At 40.1% G+C, this 15,675-nt stretch overlaps 1 protein-coding gene across 5 annotated transcripts in view; it reads left to right on the top strand.

Moving 5' to 3' along the window:
- The window catches only part of RIPOR3 (RIPOR family member 3), a 143,127-nt gene that overhangs the window by 63,604 nt on the left and 63,848 nt on the right, over nt 1-15,675 (top strand). For all 5 annotated transcript variants that reach the window (XM_070941746.1, XM_070941741.1, XM_070941742.1 and 2 more), the window contains 3 exons: nt 1,878-2,003; nt 10,448-10,594; nt 14,352-14,430. In XM_070941746.1, coding sequence (XP_070797847.1) covers nt 1,903-2,003; nt 10,448-10,594; nt 14,352-14,430 — 327 coding nt within the window. In that variant the 5' untranslated portion in view covers nt 1,878-1,902. The remainder of the gene's footprint in view (nt 1-1,877; nt 2,004-10,447; nt 10,595-14,351; nt 14,431-15,675) is intronic.

Genomic DNA, 15,675 nt, shown 5'->3' with positions numbered 1-15,675 from the left:
TAATAGAGTTGGAAGGGATCTTGGAGGTCTTCTAATCCAACCCCCCTACTCAAGCAGGAAAACCTATTCCATTTCAGGCAAGTGACTGTCCAGTCTCTTCTTTAAAAAAAAAAAACCCTCCAGTGTTGGAGCACCCATAACTCCTGGAGGCAAGCCATTCTACTGATTAATTGTTCTAACCGTTAAGAAATTCTACATACAGTAGCTGAGAAAAGGGAGAGTTCAGAGCATCTGAAAAACTAAATGCCCTTTTCCAAAAGTGGTGGCAATATTGACGGGAAAATATTGATGGGATTATGAGGAGGTCATATTGATATCTGCCATGTATACATATGTACAGTACAGTTGGTTCTATAAGCAATCATGCTTTAGAGATGTACTGCAAAGCTGAGTCTATGCATCCTACCAAAGCATAATGTTGCTTGATTGGTCGCTGCTTGGTGGGTGCCATGTGTGGGGGTGTATCTGCCATTTGCAAACAATGGCTTTTGGCAGGCCGAGGGTCTGCCCCGTGGAAGCAATGGAACAGCCCCTAAATATACAGTGTCTGCATTGGGGATAAGGGAGGGCAGAGGGCATTGTGACATCATGCTGATGATTTGAATGATGGATTTTCTATTGGTCATGTCTGCGTGTGATGTCATGGTGTCATCGACCAGATCGCTGTACTCAGAAACCTTTAAAAAAAGTTTCTAAATTATGTTTAACATGACCTTTCAGAGTCTATGAGGGAAAATAGCTGCATTGTTGTTGTTAGTTGCAAAGTCGTGTCCGACCCATCGCGACCCCATGGACAATGTTCCTCCAGGCCTTCCTTTCCTCCACCATCCTCTGGAGTCCATTTAAGCCCATGCCTACTGCTTCAGTGACTCCATCCAGCCACCTCATTCTCTGTTGTCCCGTTCTTCTTTTGCCCTCAATTGTTCCCAGCATTAGGCTCTTTTCCAGTGAGTCCTTCCTTCTCATTAGGTGGCCAAAGTATTTGAGTCTCATTTCAAGATCTGGCTTTCTAAAGAGCAGTCAGGGTTGATCTCTAGAACTGACCAGTTTGATCGCCTTGCAGTCCAAGGGACTCGCAGGAGTCTTCTCCTGCACCATATAGCTGCATTAATTATAATGAAATATAACATGGAAATTAAATGGAATTTAATCTTGCTTGGTGTCAACCACTATTTTCTAGAGTGTAGGTTTGGTACATCACTGAAGCTTTTGATCAAGGAAAAGTATTCTTTGATTTACAATGTGGCATAGGGTGAGGATCCGATCTGCTGTGACTTTTTTAGCCAACTATGGTGAAGAGAATAATGGCTCTGTATTGCCATGGATTCAATCTGATGTGCTGAATTTTTTAAAGAGTTCTTTTACTAGTTTGCAGAATAATGACAGAGGTTAGCACCGAGTCTGTGGTGTAATACAAAATATCCATTTTAGAGCCTGAAATATCTGTTCAAATATTCCACAGCAGTCAGAATTAGATCAAGTCCCTTTGTTTTCCAAATTGGAAAATGCAGCAATATGATGGCGAATTGGAAAAATGTCTGTGACAAAAAACAAAAGAACGTGATCATATAACAATTCTTCATCTTAACTCTTTGGTGGAATAAATGCATTTTGCATCCAAAGAATATTTCATTCATTCATTCATTCATTCATTCATTCATTCATTCAATTTACAGTATGCAGTATATATATAAAATTCTTGGAAGATCCTTCCTGAAACCTTGAAAAGCAATAACTGGTTTAATGAACCAAGAATCCAACTGAATGTAGGTAGCTCCATGTATTCAGATACCCTAATTCTGCAAACAGAGTTCAATGTTTTCTCCATTTCCTGCCTAACCGTTTGATGCATTTATTTTTGTTTGCTTAATTTCTAGAGCCAGCATCTATTAACCACGAATCATGTCAGTGAAACTAACCTTTGCCTCCCCTGCTGATGGGGGAAGAATCACCAGGAGCCGTTCCTTCGCTGGATTTAGCAGCACACAAAGCCGGATGTTGGCGTAAGCTTTATATGCAACAAACCACTTTCTAGCCTCTGTTTCTCTGGTTTAGATATTATGTGTTGTATGTGCAGGACTGATTGACTGTGTTTGTGTTTTAAAGATTAATATATAATGATATATGGGACAAATACACTGACATGAGAATTATATTACGGGCTAATTCTATTGACTGCCAACTGCCAGCAGTTCGAGTCTCACTGGCTCAAAGTTGAAATCAGCTTTCCATCCTTCTGATGTCAGTAAAACAAGGGCCCAGATTGTTGGGGGCAACTTGGTGATATATCTGTAAACCGCTTAGAGAAGGGGGGTCAAACTTGCAGCCCGCGGGCCAGATGCATCACACGCAGGCCACGCCCATCTAGATCCGTGAAGGGAAAAATGTCACGATACATCACGTGACGGCATCATGACGCGGCAAGTTTGATACCTGTGGCTTAGAGGGTGCTGTAAAGAGGTATAAAATCTAAATGCTATTGCTATTATGTGGAAATAGCATCAGTGGATGAACGCAAGCAAAAGTAAATTTACATGCAAAGGAGGCTTGACTGAGATTGATGGTTGGATGTAGTTGTTGTTCATGGATTTTTGCCCTTCAAGTATGAGACTCAGACTGGTTTACAAGTCTACTATACATAGGTAGAAGTGAAATCTATTCCAAAAATTACATGAGGCATTTGCAACACTATAACAGCTAGTTCCAGTTAAATCCTGTATTGTTTAGACACTTTACTAAACAAACAGTGGTATTTATGTAATACACTGAATATTAAATCATGATTTATAAATCTTAATGGCTGTGCTTGTTTAACATACTAAGCCAAAGTCAAGCAAATCACACTTGGTTTAGCATAACTGACCTAGAACACACAGTCCTGCATAAATTAAAGTGCTTTAATCTAGACCAAAGATAAAGAAACCAGGATATGATCTGGAAGAAGCAGCTACGGTAAGGAAGGAAATACAATTGTCACATGTAAATTAGTTCAGATGTATAAGGAAGGTCTCTAAAGCAGAAGTGGGTTTCAGCAGGTTCTGACCAGTTCTGGAGAACCGGTAGCGGAAATTTTGAATAGTTCGAAGAACCGGTAGTAAAAATTCTGACTGGCCCCACCCCCATTTATTCCCTGCTTCCCAAGTCCCAGCTGATCGGGAGGAAATGGAGATTTTGCAGTAACCTTCCCCTGGAGTGGGGTGGGAATGGAGATTTTACAGTATCCTTCCCCTGCCACACCCACCAAGCCACGCCCACCAAGCCACACCCACAGAACCGGTAGTAAAAAATTTTGAAACCCACCGCTGCTCTAAAGGTATCTTAAATATGCTTACAGGGGCATCTTATGGGAGATTCAGAAGAGTAAAAATGTTGGCTACCATCATGCAACACTGTCAGCATTCCAGAAAGTCCCCAACTGCAAGTATAAACTGTGAGGCAGGCATTTTCTCAAAGTTCCCATTTATTAGAGTAGGTATATTGGCACATCTGGGAAAACCCAAATCTGAGTGTTTCAGGTTTTCCCTCAGTAAATCAAAACCACAAATCCAGCCCCTTCATCCATCAGTCTGTCACATGATCCAATCATCATCCATCCCAACTTGAGCTATCCCTGAAACCACTCCTCCTCTACCTCTAGATGCATAAACACCATGACCTTGGCCGAAGGGAAGAATGCTATTATGTCTAACTACATTCACTCTCCTAAATCCTCCCTCCTACTTTCCCAGGCGCATGGAGTTGGCAGCGTGGAAGCTTCTGGTGCTAATATGGCTTCCATAGTTGACACACAGTTTAAAAAGGGATGGGGCTTTGATTGTGTGATCATGGCTGCCATTTTGACACCCCCCTATGAATATCTATTTTCTTTCCTTCCTTCCTTCCTTCCTTCCTTCCTTCCTTCCTTCCTTCCTTCCTTCCTTCCTTCCTTCCTTCCTATCTCAAAACACATGACTCTGGGTGCCATACAACCAGTGGTGGGTTTCTCCCGGTTCCTCCCGGTTCCGCCGAACCGGTAGCGGTGACGATATGACGTCACCAAACCGGTTCTGCCCACCCCACCCACCCCGCCCACCTCCCCGCGTTATTTTTACCTTTTATTTGGCCCCACCCCCAATCTATTGCTGCCTCCTGCATCCCAGCTGATGGGCTATAAGGAAAAAAAACTGTTTAAACTCTTGCCGCGGGGCTTCAAAGGGCTGCCCTATAGCTGATCAGTGGTAAAAGGCAGTTTGGTGGTAGCTCGGTGCCTCCAAAAACAAATGAGTAGACTGGTGCCTGCAAAAATAAATGGGCAGACCAGTACAGCTCAGCAAGCAGTTAAAAGCCTGGTAGACCAGTTCCTCTGCTAAATCCTAAAGAATTGTCACATGACCATCAAGCCATGCCTACAAAATAAGCCACGCCCACAGAACCGGTAGTAAAAAATTTTAGAACCCACCCCTGCGTACAACAGTTAAAAAGCAAAACAAATACAATATGAAAACATACAAATATCAAAAAACATACAAACCATATAAGATAAACAGCAACCAAGTTATAAAAGCAACTAGCAACTTTCAAAATAGCCAAAGCACAATTTCCACTGCAGACCAGTGTGGGACCTATTTCAAACACATCCATATAATTATACATGGATTTCCACTTTCATTATAAAACCTAGACAACATCAAAGACATTAGTTGCCTGCAAGACATTTAAGTGAAGTCTGGTGGATTTTACTCTGTAAGGGGGGTAAAAAAAAAAAACACAACCAAGCAAGCAATTGAATAAACAGGCTAGAGGCCGACATACATAGTGGGAGTTCTGAGAACGAATGACGATGGGAAAGGAGTCAAACAGATGTTCCTCCGACTAAATCACCTCCAACCGGGTAAGAATGCTTGTAGGGGGAAAAAAAGTTTACTTTCCCCTGAAGGTTATTTAGTTACTTTCAGCTGTAAAGCATTAACAAAAACAACAATCAAATCTTTATGCATTTTTTTAGAGGGATGGACAGAAAATAAACATCCAAGTACTGTACCAGTTAACTAGAAAAGCAGTTTCACTGGCATTACTATGATGGGTTAATATTTCCAGAAAACAGATGTGATCATTATTGGCCATTTCAGCATAAAGTTTGTGCTTGCACCTCTTAGATGAAATAATCTGGATAATACTTAGAAGTTTACCAAAAGATAACTTTTTGCTCGCATCTAGGTGAGAGGAAAGCAATTTTAATAGCCTTAAATTAAGCCACAATTTTTAAAGTCACCTTCATTGATTGGAGAGCCAATTTAGTGTAATGATTAAAGCTCGAAAGTGGGAGATCATCAAGTCCTGCTTGAGCACAAAGCCACCTGGGTAACCTTGGGCCTGTCACGCTCTCTTTCAGCCCTAGGAAGCAGGTAATGGCAAGCTACTTCTGAAATCTTGCTAAGAAAACTGAGGAACTTATCCAGGCAATTGCAAGGAGTCAACTGAGTTGAAGGCACACCCACCCACAGTGGTGGGTTTCAAATTTTTTTTACTACTGGTTCTGTGGGTGTGGCTTAGTGGGCGTGGCATGGCTTGGTGAGCATGGCATGGCTTGGTGGGCATGGCTTGGTGAGCATGGCATGGGAAGGATACTGTAAAATCTCCATTCCCACCCCACTCCAGGGGAAGATTACTGCAAAATCCCCATTTCCTCCTGATCAGCTGGGACTCAGGAGGCAGAGAATAGATGGGTGTGGGGCCAGACAGAGGTGGTATTTACCGGTTCTCCGAACTACTCAAAATTTTTGCTACCGGTTCTCCAGAACTGGTCAGAACCTGCTGAAACCCACCTTTGTTATAGAACAAGCCATAAAATCTGGATTCACATATCCCAGTAAGTTGTTTGTTCAATCAACCTTGATAAAATCAATGTGTGAACTTAGCCATTGTGTATATTTCAGTTCTCTGTCCTGCCCAAAAAAAATTGCAAAAGGAAACCTGCTTTTCTGGAAGTGAAACTTATTTTGAATAAGCATAGCTAAGATTGGGCCACCGAACTCTTCTTTTCTGTAGCCTCATAGTGTTTTCCAGCTGTGTGGATTCTAGCAGCTACGCTTTGATTAATCAATAAGAATGTGATTATAGTAAGACAACCTATTGACCTCAGAGAGGAGTGATAAACTTTTGAACAAGCAAATATAGGGTTAAAAAGAAAATTAGCCATAGTCACAAGTAACTGAGGGACAACTTTTCTAAGAAAATCTTAGACTGTCACTAACTATTATTTATATCCAGGTAGGTGAAGAATATTCAGCTGTGTATTTTTCTCTCTGTTTTATTGAGTAAGAATTGGGATGTAGAGGAAGATAATTGAGATTTAAGTTAGTTTGTTTCCCCAAGTTGGATTTTCACATGGTTTTTGAATCAGTACAGCTTGTTCTGTGCTCAGTTTTAAAGGGTAAAAAAGTAATTAATTTATCAGAGAGGGCAGAAACTTAAAGAGCCAAATACTCTGTAGGAGTTATAAATCAAAAGGAAGATGGCTAAGTATTTAAATAAATTTGAGCTGATACTGTGTTCCTTTAAAAAAAAATAACTGGAAAAAGAGTGAAAGAGCTGCTCTTTTAAGCAAGAAGTTTATCTTTTAACAAAAAAGTGATTTGCTACCTTGATTTAATGTATTTCCAACTAGATATGACTGTTTCTTTGTTTGTTTTATTTGTTTGTTTTGTTTGTTTGTTTTATTAGATTTATATACCGCCCTACTCCCGAAGGACTCAGGGCGGTGAACAGGCACAAAATAAAATACATAGATACAAAAGTTAAAAACATAATTAAAACCAGATTAAATAATTTAGCCCGAGACAATTAAAAATCCCAATAATTTAAAACAGATTAAAATTTCGATTTAAAAGAATTTTGGAAGAATTTACTTTGGAAGTATTTATTGTGACTTATTTATTTGTTAGAATTATCACCCATCTTTAAACCAAGAGTTTAGAGCAGCTTGCATAGGACTCCTTCTTCCATATTATTCCACAACAAAAAGCTTGTGAGTAGATTGGGCCAAAGTTACTCCATAAACTAACTATCTGTGGCTGAAGAAACCTAGATCTCCCCAGTGCCAGTCCAACGCCTTATAAACTATACAGTGTTTCTCAACCTTGGCAGTTTGAAGATGTGTGGACTTCAACTCCCAGAATTCCCCAGCCAGCATAGAATTCTGGGAGTTGAAGTCCACACATCTTCAAACTGTCAAGGTTGAGATACATCACAGCTCTTAACTAAGTCACACATTAGGGATTATTCTCAAGAAAGTATATATAATAATTTCTTACCTACTTATCTATGTTGGCTTTGTACCAACACCTGGTTGGCCACACCTGTTTTGAAAGGGTGCCCAACATTCCAGATGTGACCAGTGGCCTGATCCCAGATTAAGGCAGGGCTTTGTTATGAAGCAAATTTAAAAAGTATAAGAAAATCAAATACTTTTTGCTTTCAAGAAACAATTTTGAATATTCCTTTCAAGAAACAATTATGTATATTTCCTTCAAGAACCAATTTTGAATATTCCCTTCAAGAACCAATATTGAATATTCCCTTCTAAGAGAATAAGAAATAGTAAAATAAATGGAGCAAAATAAATATACTGACAATGATGTTCCGTAAATAAAAATGAAACTATTATTAATAAAGTATTTTCTAAAAAGATTTTAGAAAACAAGAAAGGTAAAATTTAATATGGGGAGCCCGTGACTTATAACCATTCATTTAGTGATCATTTGAATTTACAATGGTACTGAAAAAATGACTTCTGACTGTTTTTGCACTTATGCCAGTTGCAGTATCCCCCCCCCACCCCGCCATGGTCATCTGATCAAAATTTGAATGCTTGGTAACTGGCATGTATTTATGACAGTTGCACTGTCTGGGGTCATGTGATCACTGTTTGTAACTTTCCCAGCCAACTTCCTACAAGCAAAGTCAATGAGGGAAGTCTAATTCATTTAACAACTTCATGATTCACTTAACACTTATGGCAAAAAGGCCATAAAACAGGGCAAAACTCACTTAACAACTGTCTTGCTTAGCAACAGAAATTTTGGGCTCAATTGTGGTCATACATCGAGGACTACCTGTATCTGAACCATTCAGGATAACCCAATAACAGTTAATGGCTCCTTGTGTAACTAATTTGAATATTGCTAACGTGTTTCCCCGAAAATAAGACCCTGTCTTATATTTTTTTGAACCTCAAAATAAGTGCTCGGCCTTATTTTTGGGGAGGTCTTATTATTTTTGGGTGTGTGGAACAAGATGGGGCTCCTTTTGTCATCTTACCTGATTTCCAGCTCTGCGCTTAAATATTTTCGGGGAGGGCTTATTTTCAGGGGGAGGCTTATTTCACCGGATGCGCTCAAAAGCCCGATTGGGCTTATTATCAGGGGATGTCTTACTATTGGGGAAACAGGGTAGTAATATTCTTGGAAATAAGCAATAGGCACAAAGTAGTGTTATGCATATCACATGGCCTGTAGCAGCAGAAAACAGATTGTGTTGGAGAATATTCACAATCCACATATAACTGCTTTTATCTTTCCTAGTTCTCACCTGTTTATTGGAGCTGTCTGATTCAATGTGTTGATAGAAGTGAAATACTATATTTAAGACTTTTAAAAATGGTGCCATTACAGAGAAATATTTTCATTTGCCAAGTAAAATGTTAGTTTAAAGTTTAAACATACATCTGTTCAGTATAACCTAAAAAAGAAACCCTGGTGGCTTTGCAATAAATTGGCTTTTTATTTCCACAGATACCAATTTATCACTGCAAGTTTGGGCAATGTGTATTTTATTGTTCTCTGGTGGATAACATGTGTCTTGCCACTGCTTTCCTCCAGCATGTTCTCTTCTTCCACTTCCAATTTTAGTCCACAGCTGTGTTATTTCTTGGCAATCTTTGGTCCAAGGATTCATCAGGTGTGAATTTGCTTAACTGTTCAGAGATTAGACAAGGTCAGCTAGTTGTGCACCTGCTGTGATTGTCTGGGGCGGGTGTGTGTGAGATGGCTCAGTAGTTGAAGATGCTGAGTTTGTCAGCTGGAAAACTGACAGCCCAGGTTTGAGACCCGAGCTCTGCGCAATGGAGCGAGTTCCTGTTATTTGCCCCAGTTCCTGCCCACCTGGCCGTTTGAAAGCAGGCAAATGTGAGTAGATAAATAGGTACCACTTCAGTGGGAAAGTAACAGCATTCTGTGCACCTCAAAGTATAGTTATGCTGGCCACATGACCACAGAAATATCTTCAGACAATGCTGGCTTCCTCAGCTAAGAACATCCTGCCCTAGAGTTAGATACGACTGGACCGGAAACCTTTACCTATTACTTAGACATAAATGCTAGTAACTGTCCACTGACTTCCTATCACTCATCATAGAATGAGTATGGGAAGTGTTTGGATGATATGTCTGTGAAGATTCTCAGTCATCCAGGTCATGGTTATCCCAAAGGTGCATTTTCCAAAAGGACAACTGGACTTTCATTTTCTTTGAAAATGTTTCACTTCTCATCCAAGAATCTTCTTCAGTTCTGTTTGGATGATAAGAGTTAGGTCTTTGTCTGGAATACCTTACACACCAACACACACATGAGTAAGCTCTACTGAATGTGGGAAGACTTGAGTTCTGGGTCTGTGGAGAAGTCAACAAGGTCAAAATGATGACTGTGACCATGTCATCAAAGCGCCTCTCCTATTATACATAGATCCACTAGTGGGTTCCTCCCGGTTTGGCCCGGTTCTCCCGAGCCAGTAGCGGTGACAATATGATGTCACCGAACCAGTTCTTCCCCCGCCCCCCGCCCCCCCCGCCCCCATCCCCCGCATTATTCTTACCTTTTATTTGGCCTCACCCCCTATCTATTGCTGCCTACTGAGTCCCAGCTGATGGCTAGAGGGAAAAAAACTGTTTAAACTCTTGCCGTGGGGCTTCAAAGGGCCGCCCTACAGCTGATCAGTGTTAAAAGAAAACAAATGAGTAGACCAGTGCCTGCAAAAATACATGAGTAGATCAGTGCCTGCAAAAATACATGAGTAGATCAGTGCCTGCAAAAATAAAGGGGTAGACCAGTGCCTGCAAAAAATAAATGGGTAGATCGGTACAGCTCTGCAAGCAGTTAAAAGCCTGGTAGACCAGTACCTCTCCTAAATCCTAAATAATTGTCACATGACCATCAAGCCACGCCCACAAAATAAGCCACGCCCACAGAACCGGTAGTTAAAAATTTTAGAACCCACCCCTGCATAGATCACTTGTCCAGAATTTAGACAGGCAAGGCTTTGCTCACAGCTATGGCCATTGTGTTTCTCATGAACATTTATTGATTGGGATTTGACTCATTTTACAACCACTTATAAAGGAAACAAACAAATTGGTGAGTTACCTCTAATGCGATCCTTTCACTGTTCACTGATCCTTTCGCTGTTTTTACAGAAAATCTCTCGGCAAAGGATCCACAAGATCCAAAATGTCAGTAAAATCTGCCAAGATGTATTCATCCCTCCAGAAAGGGGCTGTCGTCTGCGATCCCAAACCGCAACAAGTAAAGAAGATTTTTGAAGCTTTGAAGAAAGGGCTTAAGTAAGAACCATTTCCAAAACCAATCATATGTATTTGGGGGAAATTGCAATATTTTGTTATGGTTTAGTCTAGAGGTCTTCAAACTTGACTTTAAGACTTGTGGACTTCAACTCCCAGAATTCTCAGCATAGCTGGCTGGAGATGAAAGTTGAAGTTCACAAGTTATGCTGGCTGGAGAATTCTGGGAGTTGAAGTCCACAAGTTTTAAAGCTGCCAAGTTTGAAGACCTCTGGTTTAGTTTTATTTAATTTGACCAAAAAAAGCTGAGAATAAGTAAATGAATTTCAATAATGGGGTCACTTCTGATCTGTATAGTCAGTGAAATTGCTTGACACAACTTGATTCCCAAAAAATTAAAACATCCAAAAAGACTTTCACAAAAGGAGGATGCTTTAGTTCAGGGGTCCCCAACCCCATTCAGAACTGGGCTGCAGAAGCGGCAGATGAGTGTGTACATGCAGCTCCATTTGTACACGCAGCAGGGAGGTGATCACACACATGCATCCCCATTAGCGCAAGCGGCGGGCATATGTGTCCGCTGCTTGAACAAATGGAGCTGCATGCATGCACTCACCCACTGCTCGCGCAGAACTAGTCCCTCTCTTCCCCCCTGCCAAAAAGGTTGGAGACCACTGCTTTAGTTGTTCTATTCCAGGGGTGTCAAACTTGATTTCATTGATGGCTGCATCAGGGTTGTATTTGACCTCGGGGGGGGGGGTTTGAGGGGACATGGCCAGCTCAACATCACTCCTGTTGGGGGTGCCTGTGGTGGGCCGAGCACTCTGCCAGTGAAAACGGGCTCCTGTGCTCTGTTTTTGGCTGCGACGGTCTCCTGCAACCCTCTGCCAGCAAAAATGGAGCTCTTTTTTCGCAGGCAGACTCACTGTGGGCTGATCCTTGACTGTTTCCAGTGTGGCCCCACGGGCCAGATCTTTGAGGAGCTGCCACAGAGAGGAGGGGGTCAAACTATTTTCCAAAGCACCTGAAGGCCAGACAAGGAATAATGGATGGAAACTGACCAAGGAGAGATTCAACCTGGAAATAAGGAGGAACTTTCTGACAGTGAGAGCAATTAACCAATGGAATAGCTTGCCTTCAGAAGTTGTGGGAACTTCATCACTGGAAGCTTTCAAGAAGAGACTGGACTGCCATTTGTCAGAAATGGTGTAGGGTCTCCTTGAGCAGGGGGTTGGACTAGATGACCTATAAGGTCCCTTCCAACTCTGTTAATCTGTTAATCTAAGAAGGCCTTAAGTTTGACACCCCTATTCTATGCCAACAAAAAACAAGCTATCGGCATTGATTGTCCAATTTATTTGCCAATAATCAAATGCACTCTTGTGGCATCTGCTGTGTGCGGTAGTGTCGTGCTGGAAACTTTACCTCACAGCAGAATTCATTGCAGAGATGCAAAGGTGGCCTTGAGCAGTGATATCACTGAGGAGCAAGATTTACCATTTTTTGTTAGGTCTTGATATGGACACCCTAATGAGATTGTCCAGACAATAGATCTTAATTCCATGTGGTGTGTTTGTGCATCTAACAACAAATGCCAAATTTGACTTGGCATACACCTCCATGGATGTTACATTAAATAATATAGTATAATTTGCTCTATTGCAGTGATTATTTATTTCGGATTCAGACTTGTAGCTTCCCATTTATGATTTTTCTGATTTTTTGGGGGTGGGGTAGGGGGAAGGAATTGCCCTGGTTCCATGGAAACTGGAGACTCAGATCTTAATGTGAGAGAAGGCTGAACTTCGCTAGCTATCTTATGCTTCTACCAGAAGCACCGAAGACGCTTGGTTGCAGGGCCTCCATTTTGTAGGCACTTTTGTATTTCAGTTCTGTCTCCAGAGACTGGAAGGAAAGTTAACCAATGCTTAACCTTTTCTGCTTTGGATCACATGCTACACCATGGGTAAGCTAAGTAAATTAAAAGCAAACCATGGTTACTAATCATAATCAAGTAATACTTTACAAATACCTTCTCATATTTCTCATATCAAATAATCTTCTCATCGTTCCCATCACCCATCTCCTTCCACTTATGACTGTATGACTGTAATTTTGTTGCTTGTGTCCTTACAATTTATATTGATATTGTTTCGTGATTGCTTATTTGTACCCTATGACTATCATTAAGTGTTGTACCTTATGATTCTTGATGAACGTATCTTTTCTTTTATGTACACTGAGAGCATATGCACCAAGAGAAATTCCTTGTGTGTCCAATCACACTTGGCCAATAAAAAATTCTATTCTATTCTATTCTATTCTATTCTATTCTATTCTATTCTATTCTATTCTATTCTATTCTATTCTATTCTATAAATCTGCCATAATCATAGTTCAACCTATAAGATCAGTAGTGGGCAGCTGTTGTGAAGAAGTCCTATTTCATATAGATTATCATTGATAGATTAGGTGCCATCAGGATGTTGTCAACTTTTAATGACCACATAGATTTTTCTCCATGACAATATGCCTCTAACCTGAACTTTTGGGCCTTCCAATTGTCATGTAACTGAGTACTGGATATCCATCTTGCTGCTGGTCATCCTTTTCTTTATTTGCCTTCCACCTTTCTCCAGATAAGGGACTTTTCCAAAGAGCTGAGTCTTCATATAATGTGTCTGACATAGGGATAATTTGAGTCTGGTCAATTTTGCCTCAAGAGAGAATTCTGGTTGATTTATTCAATGATCCATTAAAATCCATTTTAATTTCTTGGCTGTCTTCCGTATTCTCAGGAATCTACTCTAAATCAAAGTTCAAAAATGTCAATACGCTTTTTTTAAAAAAAGGTATGGAATAGCTTTGTTAAAGAAAGGAATTTTAACAAACATCTGTCAGTATCTTTATATCAAACCAGGGTGTAGCCACACTTGGAACACGGCACTTAATTCTACATAGAAAACAAGCAGATGTCTTCTTTTCCTACTGTATATCAAATAGATGTCAAGCTATCTTTCAGACCTAAATAAATCATTAATGGAATGTTAAAACATTTGGGAAAAGTCATTCTTTGGATGCAGGTAGCTACTTCATTTATATTAGCTGGCACATTTATGGCAAGGAAATTTTTTCAACTCAATAAAATTTAAGACTGGAATTTGGACATCTATGTGCAGAAATATTTAAATTAGACTTAGAGATTACTATACAGTCTTGGCAAAAGATCAAATGGCTGAATTTTAGAGGAACAATGGGCCTCAGGTGGATGGGTGGGACAGCAGTGGTTAGGGGAAAAATCCCTCAAATAAGTTGGAAGAAGCATACACTGCTTAATATAAACACAATGAGCTGCTCAGATTTTGCATCTTGTATAATGCTGACTGTATCCTTTTTAAATACATGAGGAGAAAATTAAGTTATTTGTGTCTGGTCTAAATTAAACCACAAACTTATAGGAATGTAAGCCAATGGAGTTTTATCCTTGTGGGCTGCTGGAGTTTGTGTCTGCAACTATTGTACTGATGTACATATGTGTCTATATATGTACTTCTGGTGATAGTTAGTATGTGTCTGGACCAACACAGAGTTAAGGGACCAAAATAAACAGGATAAGGCTCTACTGCAAAGCAGTAAATAAACAGATTGGTATCTCCTGCACACATCTGAAAACTAAACTACTCTCAAGCTAAGATCCCATTGTGTTTAATGGAAGTGTGGCGAGAGATTAGAAAATGTATTTCCCCCCCCCCCCGACCTCTGAAAATGGATCTGATTTATATCTAACTTTTCCCTTTAGTGAATATCTGGAAATGCATCAAACCGAGCTGGATTATCTATCAGAGTGCCACCGAGACAGAAGAAGAAATTCCAGATTGGTAAGAAGCTTCTTTTTATTGAATTTAATATTAAGATGAAACTGAACGGGGTCACACATAGGTTGCTTAATCATCTAAACCAGTCATCTGGACTTTCACATTATGCTAAATCACTAGGTATTATGGGCATAATCAAGAAATTATCATTTAAAACGTTTATTGAGTTTGCCAGAAAAGTTCATTACGGTGAAATTATTAGGGCATCTGTATTCCCTTTTCATTAAATGCACTTTATGCTGTTTTGGCTTTTTGGACTCCAGTTTGCACAATTGCACTATTGATTTCCCAGTGGGCTATTTTGAACAGTACAGAAGGGCCTGAATAGAATGTCCATTGGCCCCCTTCTCACTGCATTTAGTGTTACTATAATTTCTCTTTTGTCCATTGCAATCAATGTTTGATAGGGTTATTCCTTCCCATGTCCACCTCTGGGGAAAAAAATACTTTCCCAAAAATATTTTTATAACAAAGAGATAGTTAGACCTTTAGTTTCTCCTGTGTGCAGTTTTCTTTTATGAAACCCTGAGACACAGTTATTGTAATCTGGTGTGAAATGCACATATTTGGCACAGAAGGCTCCTCAGTTCATGCATTCAGATAAAGGAAATAAATGAGACTCTTAGTTCTTTTGCATAGAAACTCTGCTTTGGCTTATCCAAAGCTTTCTTCATTTCAGTAGAACAATTGGAAGAAAGTTGTTTTATTGTTTCTGTTAAGATAATTGAGAGAAGAAAATCCTTCCCAATGTATTGCAAATTACCTTAAAACTCATGGCAGATTTCAAATGTTTTTTTTCTGTTCATCCCAGTTGCAGTTTACCTTCTGAATAGCAAAGAGCAATGGAGTTTAATTCTTTTAACTAGGTTTTTCACATCAGATCCTCATTAGGTTGGCTTCTGAGAGTTGCTGGATAATATGTCACAAAACTGTCAAAAGTGGATCTTTGGCTACCAAAACGGTTCCTAACTACCCTGCTGTGAATAACATAGCAATAGCGCCTAGACTTATATACCACTTCACAGTGCTTTACAGCCCTCCCTAAGCGGTTTACAGAGTCAGCATATTGTCCCCAACAATCTGGGTCCTCATTTTACTCACCTCGGAAGGATGGAAGACTGAGCCAATCTTGAGTCAATGGGAATCGAACTGCCAAAATGCTGGCAGTCATCAGTCGTCAGAATTAGTCTGCAGTACTGCATTCTACTGACAGATTTTATTTTCCTGGGCTCCAAGATCACCGCAGAT

This window comes from Pituophis catenifer, unplaced genomic scaffold (assembly GCF_029215685.1).
Source record: "Pituophis catenifer annectens isolate HBS135680 unplaced genomic scaffold, rPitCat1.0.hap2 SCAF_3, whole genome shotgun sequence".
In the NCBI taxonomy this organism is placed as follows: Eukaryota; Metazoa; Chordata; class Lepidosauria; order Squamata; family Colubridae; genus Pituophis; species Pituophis catenifer.
This window is presented reverse-complemented; position numbering and strand designations above follow the sequence as displayed.